At 47.9% G+C, this 19,114-nt stretch overlaps 1 protein-coding gene across 1 annotated transcript in view; it reads right to left on the reverse strand.

Moving 5' to 3' along the window:
• TTLL13 (tubulin tyrosine ligase like 13) overlaps nucleotides 1-19,114 on the reverse strand; it is a 433,768-nt gene that overhangs the window by 244,699 nt on the left and 169,955 nt on the right. The window contains 1 exon segment of the mRNA XM_085644394.1: nucleotides 1,041-1,229. Within this exon segment, the coding sequence (XP_085500520.1) occupies nucleotides 1,041-1,229 (189 nt within the window).

Here is a 19,114-nt window from a genome sequence, read left to right on the forward strand (position 1 = left end):
AAAGCGATCTTGTTTGCGCTATATAAAACTTTATAAATAAAATAAATAAATAAATAACACCCTGGCGTCTGCTAAAAAGCTCACGGCCCTAATGTTACTCCTTGCAAAAAGATGGGTGGCCATACACTGGAGAGCAACATCACCCCAACTGTAAAGGCCTGGGCGAAAGACATAACATAATGTAGGGATCAACGGTCATGCTATTGGGAACTTCTTTCAACACGCTCGCGCCCCAGAGACATCTGGACACCATTCACAGTTGGCTTGGCACTACTGACGGTGACTTGGGTTAGACATATTAGATTAAAATTAAAATTGCCATGGTATACGATTGTGGATTATGTGATAATGCAGGTCGATCATCCGGCTCTGTCCATTGTCAGGACGCACTTCTTAAATTCAATCTGTGGTGAGTGCACTCTGAAATGTTTGTAAAACCATGGGATGTACACTATTTGGAATGACGTAGACGATGTTCACACTATATTGTCAGTAACACCGGACAAAAGCGGAAATGTTTTTTCTTTTTGTTCTTATATTGATTCTATGTTTATTGCTGTAAAACTCCAATAAAAAATGATTATCATGTAATAGAAAGATTAAGGTGACAGAATAACTACACATGCATTGTAGGGCTTCTTTAACTCAGTACCACCACAGCTTCATCCTAGTATATATTGTCATTCAGAGTTAGCTACAGATGGATCGACCATAGGGAAAGTGTGATCCAGATACTGGTGCCCAAATCTACCAATGGAAGCGAGGATGTGCTGAGTGGATGCAGCAGGGCTCACCAGGAGAAGAAGCACTGTGGGCGTCGGCAGGATCTTAGGTATTGATTGCCACATAAGGTAGCAATGTGGCTTCAGCCCTTGAATCCCCTTTAATCTTAGTCATTGGTAAATCTGGTGTACAATTAGTCTTTCTGTGATCATTCTTCACATCAACCAAAAGAACTGGCAGTCACACACCTAACATTGAACCTCCTTCAAGATGCTGGTTCTACATAAAGTACGTGTATTTCAGGGTGGACGGCTTACCTAGCACATTCCTCTCTTGCTTTGGATGCAGCAGTCTCATGAAACAAGGAACCATTGTGTTTAAAGAACTTCTCATACTTGTCTGACTTTTCACTGGGAAATATGCGGCGGAAGCCGCCCAAATGGCTGTCCTCGTATTTCTCTGCCTGTTCCAGCCAGACAGCCTGATTACTTTCCAATTGTTCTCGCCTGCAATGAAAGGCAAAGGCACATCAATAAATGGATACGACCGACGATCTGTCAACAGACAACAGTGAATAAATCATGAACTGCATGGTGATTCGAACTGTGTAGACTTCATACCACATTGTATAAGGAAGCATGTAATGATGAAGGATGCTACATTACAAAGTGATTATTGGTCTCACTGTTCTGTAAATCTGACAACGTTTTGTACCAATTTTCAATAAAAAGAAATTTAAAAAAAATGTAATTAAAAAAATGTATATTATCAGATCATTGAACAACATGATGCAACAAATATAACCATTATAGACAAAATATATTGAGACGGAACAGTAGGTGCACATGACAGTAAATAATCAATCAGTTTTATTCATTTGTTTCATAATTTAATAATTTAATGGTTAATTTAGTAGGCTGCGCTGTATGCATAAAAGGTGATTGAGGAACTGACTAATCAGGATTTAAATACAGTATCAGTAGGAGTTGCACATGCATCCAAAATATTGTTTTTAATTAAGCATTCCCAAATGACTAAACTACAACAAACCAACAAAAAAAGTCTCTTCATAATAACCTTGTGTTGCTCAAATCATATAAATATTTAATAATTCACGTAATTGCTAGCAAACGTTGTCTTGGGCTGCCCTCTTCTGATCTTCCTGCAGATTCAACTGTGCTTTGAGTAAAAGAAAAACAGCAATCCTTATAAAAGTATGACTTCACCTTACTCAGTTTAAATAATAAAATGCTTAGCCACCTTTGCTTGATGGACCTCGAGAACAGAGGCCATAGAATAACCACCGCATTCCACAATGAGTTTTTAACAATACCTTCAAATGGTGTCATTTATGCAAAAGTCAATTTTCCACAGTTTAAAATTCAATGTAGGGTTAACCCAAAAGCCCAAGCAAACACTTCACCCAAGTCAACAAGCCATTGGTATACATAATGAGCTTAATGAGGTCAATGGCCAGCTGGAGGGATGAAATGCTGACCATAATTGTCTCCCCTTCCAAATGTGATCAAATTTATAAATAAAAAACAAAAAAAACTGGTTGCAGGAGAGTTCTAATTACATATTTGTAGTCTTAGATCTGACAATCATTTACTTTACCCAGGTTAATAATTTATAACATAAAAACAGTGGCTGGAAACGTTTATAAAAGTAATTATTTCTAGGCCTGGGTGAAAATTTCCGTTGCGCTCACGGAAGTTGCAAAGTTTTCGCATCTCCGCGTTCCGCGGAGAACGCGGAGATGTCGAAGCTTCCGCGATCCGCTGCAAAAGCGGAAGTATTTTCTTGTTGGCACTTTAAAAATGCATTTTCGCGCGCGCAGTAGCGACTTAGCGGATCCCTGCGTTCGCCAACAAGTTTTCCTATCCGTTCGCTTGTGCCACAAGATGTTGGATTGTTGATAGCCGGACGCGCTATCCCGCGAGCGTTTGCGAACACGTCATTCGACCCGGAACAGGAAACAAGCATCGCAAGCAAGATGGCCGCGCCCATTAGTGACCACATGGGCAAGTTAGAGATATATTTCCCCGCGAGCACGCAAAAGCACATCGTGAAACGGGCGGGAAAAGCAGTCTCCGCGTCTTCGCGAAAGTTCCGCGTGCTCGCTGAGAATTAGAGCAATTTTGCCATCATTTGCGTAGGGCAACTACGCAAATTCCGCACACCCCTAATTATTACTTAACAAGTAAGTCTACAAATAAATATAGTAACTTATGCAAGAGGAAAATGGTCCATCATAATTGTTGAGCCAAACGTTAAATTAGCCCATGACCAATAGAAATCAGAAGGATTGTTGGGTCATGCAGTGCAGAGACAACATTGTTTAAAATTAGGATTACTACCCCACCTATATCAGATGTCTGGAACACATTCATTCTCAAATGATATCAAAGAACTCAAGGACGGAACAAGTTTAACACCAATTATCTATGGACTTGGAAAATTACAGTACTTGGATTTCCGGTTTTCAAATAAAACTGATTATAATTGATAAAACACCACCAAAGGAAATAATAGCTTTTCAGAAGAAACCAGAAAACTCTGGATTTTGCTTCTCTTTTACTGCTTTTGTGCAGGACATCAAAGCAGTGCAAGTGCAGCCTTCACATCTAAGCACTTTTCTGTAATGAATGCTCCCACTTGGGCGTTGGTAAGCCATGCAATATGCCCTTTTGACCTTCCACATGGTCCACCGACACCCTTGATGTACTTCCACTCCCGTTTGGGAGCATGTGGCACCACCGATGTCTTCAGCTCCCTGTTTACTGCACATTTCTGTGCAGTGCCTAGCAGGTTCTCAGATGAACTATGAGCGGGGTCTCAGTCCAGGGCAAGAGGCACCACAAGGATGAAATCCTTCAGAAGAATGGGATGGAGCTTTGCTTTCCTAAAGTTTAGTTAGCAAGATGGTGACAACAAAGATCCCTGTGCATACAGTCACCCCTAAAACTAATATCCTCCCATAAAGTGTTGTACCCAACAATATATTAAATGCTCTGAAAAGCATGCCTATGCCTCATACAGAAGGACAAAACCATAACTTGAACATCTGCTGTAAACATGCACAGCGCTTAAGGGATGCATCACAGCCCAGAAATGTATGGGTTGGTGCATGAGCTGCTGACAGTGCAGCTCAGAAACAGCAATAGGCACCCACTGCTCTGTGTGTACTAGTTTATGGAACGCACAACACAATCTCAGCAAAAACGTGTGTGAACCCATTCTGGGCCTGCATTCATCCCCAGGGTCACCAAGTTCAATTTCTTTCTTTCTGCCTCCAATTGAAAATGAACCTTGAAACTGATGGTGCCGAAACAAGACTAGACACTTCACAAAACCACCTGTACAACCCAGAGAGACTGTGTTTAATAGAAACATATAGAGCTGTGCTACTTCCTTCTCCTATGATGGATAGTGCACTAGAACACTGAACACTTCACAGACCACAAAGATTAAGCGTGCTGTGGAATTCTCGAACATGCCTGCTGGAGCACAGTTCCAGCATTGCTTTCCAAGAAACATAAACCCACATGGTTGACAAAACTCAATCCTTGACTCCATATGCGAGGCCCAACAGTGAAAAATAAATTAAGTTCACGAAGGGTAACATCATGTTCATAATAAAGTTTCTTTACTACTTCGACTGCTTCTTTGCATAGCATGAGAGTTTGCTGTCACTGGACCCCATCGCCAACATTATTCATATTAATTGCTTCCCAGACTTCTCCCCTTTGACCTGGTACGGCTAGAATAGGCCCAGCTGAGACACTATCGCCGCATTGATTAGCCCCCTTCTGTCTTGGTATCTCCAGACAAGGAACAAGACAGTCACCGACCCCAAGCAGCCAACAATACAAGTCTCGTACATCCGGTAGAACATCTTGATTCAGTTGAACTTTGTTGTTTGTGTGAAGACTAGAGCCGCAGGAAAGTGTGTGAACTGTTCATCATTAACCTGTAAAGTGTCCCGGCGTTCATCAGGACTGGGCAGCGAAAGGCGAGCAGGTTACTTTAGTGAGACGAGGTACGCCTTTAAAGCTTTAGGAGAGGCCGATCATGAGAGATCACACACAGAATGCGATTCACCACCATGAAGGACTGGCCAGATGTGGACAAGCTGTGTGTGAGCGTGGACGTTATCGTAAGTCAGGAAAGTGGATGCCTCACAAGCAGTATGAAGGTACATCTAACAGTTTGATGCAACATTCTAAACTTACAAAAGTCACGATCTGAGCACATTGTGCACTGAGGGGCAGCTGGAGGGGACTGGATATGAACAGTGTGGAGGGCACTGTTGTTTTGCAAGGGGCACCCTCCCCTGATGTCTGACAGAAAACACTGGGTCTGAAGAAGCCATCTGAAAAGACTTACTATTGGGACTCACAGAGGTATATACGACACCGTTCTGTTCTAAATCTTAATGCGGTGCAAACATAGCCCCATCCATGCTCATCCTGGACATCGGTGGATTGTACTAGTCTGCTGGAAAAGGAGAGCTTTGATGTTAGTGCTAGGAAATGAGAGAGGCAGGGAGGTGGGCAAAATAATGAAATGTTACTTGCAAGAACAAATCCAAGGAAAAGGTACAAAGAAGGGAATTCGCAGCAGGAAAAAAATAATTGAGAAATAGGAATGAAAGAGGGAGGGAAGGAAATAAACACCATTCATGAGAAAAAAAAGTCAACCTTGATAACCATTGTGTTTTTTTCCTCAATTTTCAAAAACACTGATAAACAGTAAATAATCCCACTAGAAATCACAACAAATTGAAAATGATAACAGGAAAGCCTACATATTACTGAGGGTGGAGATCTTCATTGCCCTTGTGTTCACTCACAAGCCAATTGCTAAAGATAGCACATCGTTCACAAGCTCAAGGCCCATTAGTGGTGCCCAGGTAAACAATCTGCCAAGAGCCAAGCAAATAGTAGGCTGTATTACCGCCCTCCCCTGTTCAAAATCTGAATACCAACGCGCAATCTGGGGTCGATGCCCCACCTTTTACATTTCTTCCATGGATGTGCCCCAGTGATAGTTTTGAAGACTGCACTTCAATCAATAAAACATCAGCGCAAGTTCCTGGTGGGAGGTGCAGAACATCATTGACCAGCATTTGCAGCACTAGTACAGTGTTGTTGACTAAAACATTCTCAAAGAAATTCGCTTATAATTTCAGAATAAAGCCATAGTTTATAAGATAAATATTTCTATACTGCAATAAAACAAGGGCGAAGACTACTGTGTATCTAGTAGGGCAATCAATCTGTAATTAGATGGCAGCTTGTGTATTTTCTTTCCTGCTTCTTCCGCTCACACCACCACCCTTTCATGGTTGTTGCTTCAGCCCTAGTGTGATTAAGTAAATGGGCAGATATAAAAGTACAGTGGTGCAGGCCATGCTGAATATGCTTTTAAAAAGGCCTCCTCGTCCCTGAGCTTAAGAGTATCTCAAAGAAGTAATTAATGCAACAACCATTTCTTCAGGTATAGCTCCGCTATTGTGTCAGGGGCCAATGGATGTTGAAAGAGTAGTTATTCTATTTAAGATTACCATCTTTGTGGTTCACATGTGACGTTTTTAGGTCTCGGCTGCGAAAGGCTGCGCTTGCGCAGTCTCGCTCCGAGATTTAATGAGTTTGAGTGACTTTGAGAAGAGGGGCTTGCACCCGCCCCTCTTCTCTCCTGTTCTCCATTGGCTGGCCTCTTAAATGCTGGCCAGCCACTGGAGAAGAGGTCCAGTCACTCCGTTGAAGCCCCGTCCTTTTCGGATCGGGGGGCGTGTTTTTTGCGAGAAGTCTCAGGGAGGAGACAACAGCAAAACACGCCCCCCAATCCGAAAAGGACACTCCCTTTCTCCGAGGCATTTTCTGCTGTGCCTCGGAGAAAGGCGGTGGTGTCCCGGCGTTGCTCCCTCACCTGATCTCCTTGTTTTCTCCCTCTTTACAGATGCAGCTCTCTGAACCCAAGCACCAGCAGAAACATGTTCCCCGTCTTCCATTCATTTGGACATCACATGGGCTTTGTAGCCGGTGGTCCTCGAGGTGATTGTTTTCCTTCGAGACGTTGCCCGGAATATCTTCGATTTGTTGTTTTTGCACTCTGACTTTTCACCGTTTCATCGCGTTTTGGGTAGAGTTTTGGGAAGGAGTGGCCAGTTCTGCCCCCCCCCCCCCTATCGTTTCTCATCCTCATACTGAACAAGTGCATAACAAATGTGTCACGTGCTGTGCCCTATAGCCTCTTCTCACTTGTGGGTGAGCGGGCTGGACTGTCACTTCGGGATGCCGCTGAGAGCGTGGAGCAGAATCACGGGTACTTTATTAACTGGGCGAGCATCTGAATTTCTTCCTCCTCGGGGCGGGGCGTAGGCACCGGCGTCACCAATAAGCGTCAGCCTCAGGGAGCCACGGCAAAAGCCTGGACGCTGCTCTGTCTTGCTTCACCCCTGCTTCTTCGCACTCTGTATCCAAATTCCTAGTTACGCTGCGGCGAACCACGGATTACCCGGCATGGAGAGCACGCTGCCCCAACTGCTCCGCGGCGGACAACGCAGCCCTCCCCGGGGCCCCCATGTGAGTCGCTATTGTGTGCTGGTGGGCGGAAGAGGAATGGAGAAAGGGTGGGGGCTGTGGAGCCGGTCTGTGGCACTGGGCGAGGGGGCGGGTCTGCCACGTCTGTTTGGGATCAGGCTGATGGGCACTGTTAGACCTGGCATCATTGGCATGAGTCTCTCCTCCATTTTTTTCTGTTTGCCTCCTCTGTTTACGATGTTTTTGCTGGTTTACTGCTTTGGGCACTGTGCCACTGCTGATCAGTGCCACAGTGCAAGTGCTCCCTATGTGAAATTGTTACATTGATTGGTGTTACCATGATTGGCTTGGTTGACTTACTGTTCAGACCCTAGTCTAGTGCACTGCGTGTGCCGAGGGCGTGTAAGTTAACTGCTGCTGGTGGGCTTGCAGCACTGGTTGTGCCACCCACAGAAGCAGCGTGCAAAATGTGTCTCAGGCCTGCCACCGCGGCGCCTGCGTGCAGTCCCTGACTGCCATGTCGACTTGGTAAGGAAACCTACTTACCAGTCTCTAAACCTTCACTTTGCCACATTTCAGACACCTCTATGGTAGGCCCTAGGGCAGGGTGCATTGTTGGTAAAAGGTAGGTCATGCCCTGATGTGTGTGGCATGACCTAATAGTGAATTACAGCCATTTTCGTTTTTCACTATTGAAGGGCTACCTGCCTCCAATAGGCCAGACTGGGCAGACTGATTATTAAATCCATTATAATCTATCTGACTCAGGGAGCATGGTAGCAAGTCGAGTTTAGTATCCCTGAACTCAGAATTTAATAACACACCCTTTAGGATGGATGGTTTTTAAATTCTATGTTTGAAAATAGCGCTTTTAGAAAGTGGCTATTTTCTTGTCCAACTATCTACCGGTCTCTGCTGGTTTGGTGTGTGTGTCAGGGGCTGGGTGGCTCCAGAGGTCTGGGTGAGTCAGTGTGGGGTGAATGGGGCGTTTACACGTAGAGTGAGGGAAGAGTAGCCTGCCCTGCCTGACACAATACTGGCTCCGCCTCCTGCTGGGCGACTGATAGCCCTGCTCCTGCCAGTGACAATACTGGCTCCGCCTCCTGCTGGGCGGCTGAGGACTCTGCCCTGCTCAGTGAATAGGCCAGGTGCCTCTGCCTGGCAACACCCACAACAAACCTGAGATGGTGGGAATCTCCCTGCTTGGACAAAGGGAACAAAGGGAAAAAGGGGTATAAGAGAAGGACCCCTGAACCAAGAACTCAGATCACTTCTGACAAGGAAACCTGTACCAAGGACAAGAAGCCTGCTGATCTAAGGACTTGCCTCCCCTTTCTGCCAGAGTGCTGTTTTGCTGTGGAGGAACCTGAAAGCTGCTTCTTTATTTCTGCCAAGGAACAAGGAGAGAGGAACTTGGTGTGTACTCTCTGAACACTTGCTAGGAAATCTCCAAGGGCTGGAAGAGTGCCAGTCTCCTGTTGAAGTCACAGGGCCAAAGGACTTCACCATCTACTGAATTGCTGAATTGCTGGAAAGTGTTGTTTCCAGTACACAAGGGAAAATCTGCAGTCTCGACGCCAGCAGCAACGCCAGTGAGCAGTGGGTATCGGCCCCGGCTCCAAGTGACCCCGTCTCGACGCCGGTATCAACGCCAGTGAGGAGTGAGTATCGGCTCTACCTCCAAGCGACCCCGTCCCGACGCCGCTGCTGATCGCATCGACTCGACGCCCTTCTCGACGCCGTGAGCGCTGCTCCGGCCCGACATCCCTCGACGCCGCTGCGGATTGACCCGACTCCGAGGCACGATCGACGCCGACCTCGACGCCGACATCTCGACGCCGTTGATCATCGTTTTCTTCGTTTCTCAAGGTACTGTACTTGTGGGGTCTGTTGCGACTCCAGGCTCGACGTAGCGCTCCTCGCGGTCGACGCCGAACCTTGGGAATCTTGTAGACTCGACGTCGTGTGACTCCTGTGGGGGTTACATTGTTGCCAAAGAACTGTGCTCAGAAGAATACTTTGCTAAAGAACTATTTGCCAAGAAGAAACCTTACTTGAACTATTATTTTTCCTTCCAAAGAGTATTTATTAAGACTGTGGTATATTTTTGTCGTTATTTGGTCTTGTGCTAAGCCTTATATAAAAATACTATTTTTATAATAACTTCTGTGTCGTGTCCATCTGTAGTGTATTCACTTTATTACTGTATGTGGTCATAAATGCTTAACACACTGCCTCTGAGATAAGCCTGTCTGCTCTGCCAAGCTACCAAGGGGGTAGCAGGGGTTATCTGAGTGTGTAATCCCCTTTCCCTGACTAGAGTTGGTTGGTCCCTATTTGTCAGAAGTGTATACCTCTGCCAACTAGAGACCGCCGGTTCTAACATTGGTGGTCAGCGGTGAGGATTGAACTTTGCATTTATGACTCATGTGCAGTGATTAGTGTACGCTACATAGTGAAAGCAGACCATAACGCAGCCACAATCTGTTTTTGGTAGGATATTCTATTTTTGTTCTCCGCTTTCCTGGAGCTTATTTTTTAAACACTGCCAGTTTTGACCATGGAGAATGCCAGAGCTGCTACACCTGTGGAGATTGTTGTGGGGGAATTTGATAAGGAGAAGATAGATTCCTACAAGCTAAAGGATCTAAGAGGATTTTGCAAGCAGTTTAAAGTTCCTACCACAGGTCTCAAATTAAGAGGCGACTTCCTCAAAGCGCTGAAGGCCTGGTTAGAGGCCAGAGATCCCTCTGACCCGGTGGTGGTACCGGAAGAGGAAGAAGAAGAGGAAGAGGAAGAGCCCACAGGTGGGCCAGTGTCATCTCCAGGCAGCAGTGTTTCCTCTAAGAGCCTTTCTCCTGAAGAGTTGGAAGACAGGGAGAAGGAGAGGGAATACAAGTTAGAGATGGCAAAACTTAAATTAGGAGGGCAGTTGGAATTAGAGAATGCAAGAAGCAAGAGAGAAGCTGAAATGGAGAGCAAAAGATTAGATTTTGAGAGAGAGAAATTAGCGTTTGAACGTGAGAAGATGGTGAGGGAGATGGAGCTTAAAACTAAGAGTTTAGAGTTGAATCCCTCTGGTGGCAGCACTCCATCTGTGCCTGCAGAAAGTAGGTTTTATTTTCCTAAAGATGTGATCAAAGATTACAGTAAGAATGAAGATATTAGCCAATGGTTTAAAGCATATGAGTTAGCGTTATTGGCCCACCGGGTCCCTGAGAAAGATTGGGGAACGGGGTTGTGGAGCCGCTTTACAAATGAAGGGAGAGATACCTTGTTGAGCATGCCTGAAGAGGAAAGGGCGTCTTATACTCATATGAAAGATGCTTTAATGCTGAGATATGGCTTAACTCCAGAAAAGTACAGACAAACCTTTAGAGAATGTAAGAAGTTGCCTGGTACTACGTGGGTTGAATATGTGTCTTTTTTCTGCAGAACCATGGATGGTTGGATAAAGGGTAGCAAGGTTGATAGTTATGATGCTCTTTATGATTTGTTTGCTTGGGAGCACTTGTCTAATAACTGTTTTCCAGAGCTACGCCAGCACCTTGTTGATAGCAAGATATCTAACCCTAGAAAACTTGCTGAGGAGGCGGACCGCTGGGTCAGTACCAGGGTCCACAAGGGTCCAGTGGGAGACTCAGCCAAAGGTGGGCAGGGTCCCCAGCAGAAGAGTGGGGGGGACAGGGGTAAACAGAGGGAGTTTCAGAAAGGGCCCCAAAGTAGTCCCCAAGGGAACCAAGGGAAGGGTTCCCAGCCTCCCCCTGTAAAGAAGCCAGAGGCCCCGACAGGTAAACCTGTTCACAGGGGCCCCATGACCTGCTATGCCTGTAAGCAGGTGGGACACCGTTATTATGATCCCCAGTGTCCCATGAAGGATTCGAATGCACCGCCGCGTGCACCCCCTCGTCAGGTAGTGAGTGTAGCCCTGGGAGGGGATGAGATGGGTGCCCCCGGTGGGTGGGGTCCCGCAGAAATGTCCCTGGTCTCTTTAGGAGACGTGGAAATGGTCCCTCCAACCCCTTTGCCTAGTAACACTAAGAAATATAGGCAGTGGGTGACCATTAATGGCCATAGGGTGGAAGCTCTCAGAGACACCGGAGCGAGTGTGACAGCTGTCAAGTGTCACTTGGTGTCCAGAGAGCAGGTGGTCCCGCATGCATTCTACCCCGTTGTAGCTGCTGACAACTCACAGAGTCAGTGTGAGGTAGCTCAAGTTCCTTTTGAGTGGGGGGGGGTCTCAGGTACTCTTCAGGTTGCTGTGAGGCCCGCCATGCCTGTTGATTGTCTCTTGGGCAATGATTTGGAGGACTCCCCTTGGGCTAAGGTGGAGAGAAAATCGCATCTGGAAATGTTGGGTCTGCCTGAGTGGGTGTGTGCGACCACCCGGTCCATGTCAGTTAGTAAGGGTGTTGATGGGGCCCTGGAGCCTGAAAGTATGGCCCAGGTCCCAACCGTGAAGAGAAGAGGCAGGGGGCGCGGGAAACCGTCCCCCATCGTTCCCGCGGCCCAGGAGGGAGCAGACCCTGAGGGGGATGCCCTGGAACCGACAGGAGAACAAGTGGCCGAACTGGGAGACCTGCCCGAGCTGACCCATTGGCAGCAGGATGGTGGTCCCTCCAGGGAGGAATTTTGTGCTGAACAGAAAGTGTGCCCTTCTCTTGTGGGTATGAGGCAGCAGGCCTCAGCCCAAACGACAGGTGATCAGTCAGGATCACATTGGGTCTACTGGGAGAACGACCTCCTGTATAGCGAGCCTAAGGCTGCTGAACCTGGGTCAGCCCGTGTGCTGGTGGTACCCCAGCGCTTCAGAGCCTTCCTACTGGGGTTGGCTCATGACGTTCCGTTAGCTGGACATCTGGGGCAGGACAAGACCTATGACAGGCTTGTCACCCATTTTTATTGGCCCCAGATGAGAAGGGATTCAGATATCCATTGTAGGACCTGTCAAACTTGCCAGGCAAGTGGGAAAAGTGGGCGGAAGCAGAAGGCTCCCCTCCAACCTTTTCCCGTCGTCAGTACCCCCTTTGAGCGAGTGGGGATTGACATTGTGGGGCCACTGGACCCCAAGACAGCCATGGGCAACAGGTTTATCCTGGTCTTGGTGGACCATGCCACCCGGTACCCGGAAGCCATCCCTCTCCGAACAGTGACGGCCCCCGTGGTGGGACGGGCACTGATGGGTGTTTTCTCCCGCATGGGGTTCCCCAGAGAGGTGGTGTCAGACCGGGGCACCAACTTCATTTCGAATTATATGAAGTCTCTGTGGAAGGAGTGTGGGGTAACCTACAAGTTTACCACTCCTTACCACCCTCAAGGTAATGGGCTGGTTGAGAGATTCAACCGGACCCTAAAAGGCATGATCATGGGTCTTGAAGAACCAATGAGGCGTAAATGGGACGTCCTCTTGCCATGCCTGCTGTTTGCTTACCGTGAGGTGCCACAGAAGTCTCTAGGGTTCAGCCCCTTTGAGCTTTTGTATGGTCACCCGGTAAGAGGACCTTTGAGTCTGGTCAAAGAAGGCTGGGAGCAATCTCCCAGGAAACCTCCCCAGGATGTATATAGTTACATGCTGGCCTTTAGGAACCAGACTCGGCGCTTCAGAGATCTTGCTCAGGCAAATCTGGAGGCCAGCCAGGAAGAGATGAAGCGGTGGTACGATCAGAATGCCACTCTGGTTGAGCTTCAACCTGGTCAGAAAGTTTGGGTCATGGCCCCTGTGGAACCTTGTGCGCTCAAGGATAGGTGGACCGGACCATTTGAGGTTGTGGAGAAAAAGAGCGATGTCACCTACTTGGTGGACTTGAAGTCTCCCAGGAACCCCTTAAGGGTCCTGCATGTCAACCGGTTAAAGCCCCACTTAGAAAGGTCCGAAGTGGGCATGCTCCTTGCCACAGATGCTGGGATGGAGGAGGAGAGTGAGCCTCTTCCTGACCTCCTGTGTGCAAAAGAAAAAGATGGGTCAGTGGATGGTGTTGTCCTCTCTGACACACTGACCCCTGAGCAGCAGCAAGATTGTCGCCATCTGTTGGTACAATTCCCTGATCTGTTCTCCTTAATCCCTGGTGTCACTCAGTGGTGTGTCCATGATATGGACACTGGGGACAGCACTCCTGTGAGGCACAAGGCCTACAGGGTGACTGAAAAGGTCAGAGCATATATCAAGGAGGAGGTCTCCAAGATGTTTGCCTTAGGGGTGGTTGAGTCCTCTAGCAGTCCTTGGGCCAGCCCAGTGGTCTTGGTCCCAAAGGCTGCAGCGCCTGGTGCTTCACCAGAACTTCGGTTCTGTGTGGATTACCGAGGACTCAATTCGGTCACCAAGACTGACGCGCACCCCATCCCCAGAGCTGATGAGCTCATCGATCGGTTGGGGGCTGCCCGGTACCTTAGTACGTTTGATCTAACGTCTGGGTACTGGCAGATCGCCTTGACTGATGGGGCAAAAGAGAGGTCTGCATTCTCCACACCAGATGGGCACTACCAGTTCCGTGTGATGCCCTTTGGGATGAAGAATGCCCCTGCCACATTCCAGAGGTTGGTTAACCAGGTACTGGCCGGGCTGGAAGATTTCAGCGCCGCCTACCTGGACGATATAGCAGTGTTCAGCGCCAGCTGGGAGGAACACTTGCGCCACCTCCAGGAAGTGTTGTTGGCCCTGCGCAGAGCAGGCCTCACAATCAAGGCTAGTAAGTGCCAGATTGGGCAGGGTTCAGTGGTGTACTTGGGGCACCAAGTAGGGAGCGGCAAGGTGGCCCCCCTGCAACCCAAGATAGATACCATCCTGGCTTGGGAACCGCCCAAAACCCAGACTCAGGTGAGAGCCTTCTTGGGTCTAACGGGTTACTACAGGAGGTTTGTCAAGGGGTATGGCAACATTGTGCACCCCTTGACCTCGCTGACTTCCAGGAAGCAGCCGAGACTTGTGATCTGGACTGACGCCTGTCAGAACGCCTTTGACGCCCTGAAAACTGCAATGTGTACAGCACCGGTCCTCCAGGCACCCGACTTTTCAAAAGAATTCATTGTCCAGACAGACGCTTCAGAGCATGGTGTGGGGGCTGTTCTAGCACAGATGAATGAGGAGGGCCGAGACTTACCTGTAGCCTTCATCAGCCGGAGGTTACTTCCCAGGGAACAAAGGTGGAGTGCGATAGAGCGTGAGGCATTTGCTGTGGTCTGGGCGCTGAAGAAGCTAAGACCCTACCTGTTTGGGACTCACTTCCGGGTTCAGACAGACCACCGGCCCCTCAGATGGTTAATGCAGATGAGGGGTGAGAACCCAAAGCTGTTGAGGTGGTCCATTTCCCTACAGGGGATGGACTTTACGGTGGAACACCGCCCTGGTACAGATCACGCCAATGCTGATGGTCTGTCCAGATTTTTCCGCCTTAGTGATGAGGACTCCCTGGGTGAAGGGTAGTTCTCCCCACATTTCAGCTGGAGGGGACACGTGTTAGACCTGGCATCATTGGCATGAGTCTCTCCTCCATTTTATTCTGTTTGCCTCCTCTGTTTACGATGTTTTTGCTGGTTTACTGCTTTGGGCACTGTGCCACTGCTGATCAGTGCCACAGTGCAAGTGCTCCCTATGTGAAATTGTTACATTGATTGGTGTTACCATGATTGGCTTGGTTGACTTACTGTTCAGACCCTAGTCTAGTGCACTGCGTGTGCCGAGGGCGTGTAAGTTAACTGCTGCTGGTGGGCTTGCAGCACTGGTTGTGCCACCCACAGAAGCAGCGTGCAAAATGTGTCTCAGGCCTGCCACCGCGGCGCCTGCGTGCAGTCCCTGACTGCCATGTCGACTTGGTAAGGAAACCTACTTACCAGTCTCTAAACCTTCACTTTGCCACATTTCAGACACCTCTATGGTAGGCCCTAGGGCAGGGTGCATTGTTGGTAAAAGGTAGGTCATGCCCTGATGTGTGTGGCATGACCTAATAGTGAATTACAGCCATTTTCGTTTTTCACTATTGAAGGGCTACCTGCCTCCAATAGGCCAGACTGGGCAGACTGATTATTAACTCCATTATAATCTATCTGACTCAGGGAGCATGGTAGCAAGTCGAGTTTAGTATCCCTGAACTCAGAATTTAATAACACACCCTTTAGGATGGATGGTTTTTAAATTCTATGTTTGAAAATAGCGCTTTTAGAAAGTGGCTATTTTCTTGTCCAACTATCTACCGGTCTCTGCTGGTTTGGTGTGTGTGTCAGGGGCTGGGTGGCTCCAGAGGTCTGGGTGAGTCAGTGTGGGGTGAATGGGGCGTTTACACGTAGAGTGAGGGAAGAGTAGCCTGCCCTGCCTGACACAATACTGGCTCCGCCTCCTGCTGGGCGACTGATAGCCCTGCTCCTGCCAGTGACAATACTGGCTCCGCCTCCTGCTGGGCGGCTGAGGACTCTGCCCTGCTCAGTGAATAGGCCAGGTGCCTCTGCCTGGCAACACCCACAACAAACCTGAGATGGTGGGAATCTCCCTGCTTGGACAAAGGGAACAAAGGGAAAAAGGGGTATAAGAGAAGGACCCCTGAACCAAGAACTCAGATCACTTCTGACAAGGAAACCTGTACCAAGGACAAGAAGCCTGCTGATCTAAGGACTTGCCTCCCCTTTCTGCCAGAGTGCTGTTTTGCTGTGGAGGAACCTGAAAGCTGCTTCTTTATTTTTGCCAAGGAACAAGGAGAGAGGAACTTGGTGTGTACTCTCTGAACACTTGCTAGGAAATCTCCAAGGGCTGGAAGAGTGCCAGTCTCCTGTTGAAGTCACAGGGCCAAAGGACTTCACCATCTACTGAATTGCTGAATTGCTGGAAAGTGTTGTTTCCAGTACACAAGGGAAAATCTGCAGTCTCGACGCCAGCAGCAACGCCAGTGAGCAGTGGGTATCGGCCCCGGCTCCAAGTGACCCCGTCTCGACGCCGGTATCAACGCCAGTGAGGAGTGAGTATCGGCTCTACCTCCAAGCGACCCCGTCCCGACGCCGCTGCTGATCGCATCGACTCGACGCCGTGAGCGCTGCTCCGGCCCGACATCCCTCGACGCCGCTGCGGATTGACCCGACTCCGAGGCACGATCGACGCCGACCTCGACGCCGACATCTCGACGCCGTTGATCATCGTTTTCTTCGTTTCTCAAGGTACTGTACTTGTGGGGCTGTTGCGACTCCAGGCTCGACGTAGCGCTCCTCGCGGTCGACGCCGAACCTTGGGAATCTTGTAGACTCGACGTCGTGTGACTCCTGTGGGGGTTACATTGTTGCCAAAGAACTGTGCTCAGAAGAATACTTTGCTAAAGAACTATTTGCCAAGAAGAAACCTTACTTGAACTATTATTTTTCCTTCCAAAGAGTATTTATTAAGACTGTGGTATATTTTTGTCGTTATTTGGTCTTGTGCTAAGCCTTATATAAAAATACTATTTTTATAATAACTTCTGTGTCGTGTCCATCTGTAGTGTATTCACTTTATTACTGTATGTGGTCATAAATGCTTAACACACTGCCTCTGAGATAAGCCTGTCTGCTCTGCCAAGCTACCAAGGGGGTAGCAGGGGTTATCTGAGTGTGTAATCCCCTTTCCCTGACTAGAGTTGGTTGGTCCCTATTTGTCAGAAGTGTATACCTCTGCCAACTAGAGACCGCCGGTTCTAACAGGCACCATGGCTTCTAACGTGAAAAACTAGACCACACATTTGCCTGGCCCCATTGTTTAAAAATACAGTGTAATGAGTAATGGTGTTAATGAAATATGTTAATAATACCAACATATCTTTGCAACTAATTAGAAATACGTACGGGGAAATATTTTTGGGTGATTGGTGTGGTAGCTGCAGCAGTCTCAAAACACATTTCTAAAGTTGCCCTTTTGCCACAAAGCGCCTCCACATTATGCCTGTGCGCCTAGATGCAGCTCTCTGAACCCAAGCACCAGCAGAAACATGTTCCCCGTCTTCCATTCATTTGGACATCACATGGGCTTTGTAGCCGGTGGTCCTCGAGGTGATTGTTTTCCTTCGAGACGTTGCCTGGAATATCTTCGATTTGTTGTTTTTGCACTCTGACTTTTCACCGTTTCATCGCGTTTTGGGTAGAGTTTTGGGAAGGAGTGGCCAGTTCCGCCCCCCCCCCCCCTCCCATCGTTTCTCATCCTCATACTGAACAAGTGCATCTTTCTGTGTTTTTATCACCGTGGGAACTGCAAATGTCTTTTTTTTTTTTTTTACCCAAAATGCAGCTGCGTGGAGATTGAACCCCTTCGAGAGCTAGCCCTGGTATTCCGTTTTACACAGCGCATCTGGGTCACATCTGGTACTGGAGATCAGAGGGGCACGACAGGACCTCCGGCATAGAATCCATTGTACCCTGTAGGTGTAGGTGTACGTGCACAATGCACATCCGTCCTCGAGACACCACCTCTCCACTCTTTTACAGGAAATGTGCACATCCGCCCCAGTCCTCTTTCGTATCTTTATAGCGATTCTGCAGTCACCGCTTGCCGTAAAGTTCCGTTATAGTGTGATGCAAACATGCCATGGGGGCGCTGCATTTTGCACTGTTGTTGACGTTGTACGTTTTTGTTTCTCTTGGGTGGTTAGACAAGAATGTTCAGTACTGTCCAGACACACGCGTTGGTTTACTTTTAGTTCGCCTTTATTTGATGAAATATAGCAATAGTCGATATATAATGGGTCCCTCCTACATCCATGCACTGCTGCCTTGCTGGACTTAGTATTACTACGTCACTACCTACAATGCTCGTAGTTCCTGATTTGACTTTCCTTCTTTCAAGCTACTGCTCTCCATCTCATTTCTCCCTTTCAACCTCGACAGTTAGTTCCTGTTCTGGTCTGTCTCCCATGTTCACATTTTTCTTTCCATCTTTACCCAACTTCTCCGTCATCCTACTTCTTTCTGCTTATATCTAAGCTCTAGGCTCTCCTCTCCCACGTTCACCCTTGAATTTCTTTTTAGGTCTCGGCTAGCGATGGCTGCGCTTGCGCAGTCTCGCTCGCGAGACATAATGACTTGGGTGAAGAGGGGCTTGAACCCGCCCCTCTTCTTCCCTGTTCTCCATTGGCTGGCCTAGTAAATGCTGGCCAGCCATTGGAGAAGAGGTCCCGTCACTCTAATCCTGCCCCGTCCTTTTCGGATCGGGGGCGTGTTTTTTGCGAGAAGTCTCAGGGAGGAGACAACAGCAAAACACGCCCCCCAAACCGAAAAGGACACTCCCTTTCTCCGAGGCATTTTCTGCTGTGCCTCGGAGAAAGGCTCATGACAATGCCGTTTCTTTAAATGTTTTAAAAACATAAACAAAAATAATGTCATGAGCAATGCCAATAGCTCTAACTTTACCAATGCCGAGACCATTGCATTGTAAATGCTTGTTGTATTTAGGCATCAAGGTAGGTAACAACACCTTTGTACAATTATTGCCTCTATCACAGTAAAGCATTTTTGGCACATGCTGTGTGATGGAAACTCCGTTTTACTTACACAAAATTAATCCTATTTTGCTGGCAGCTCTTTAAGTGGGCCGGGTCCTGCCGGTGCTCAGCACCCGCAGTTCTAAAAAGCAGGTGCTGAGACGGATCCCTAAGGGTTCTACATTTTGGCCCTCAGTGTGAGAAAGAAAATCTTATCTCTGCAGCAGCACCTCCCTTCACAGCCTTTGAGGTAACTTCAAAGAGACTTGTTATAGTTCTTTCAGTCTCATCATTTCAGAACTGAAACGTTTTCAATATTCTATACAACGAAGCCATTGTTCTTGCTTATTATCTTACAAAACTAACAACCATTGCCAAAGCCAATAGCCCCAAGTTGTTTTTGTAGGTGTAATGTTACTT

This window comes from Triturus cristatus, chromosome 3_1, assembly GCF_964204655.1.
Source record: "Triturus cristatus chromosome 3_1, aTriCri1.1, whole genome shotgun sequence".
Lineage (NCBI taxonomy): Eukaryota > Metazoa > Chordata > Amphibia > Caudata > Salamandridae > Triturus > Triturus cristatus.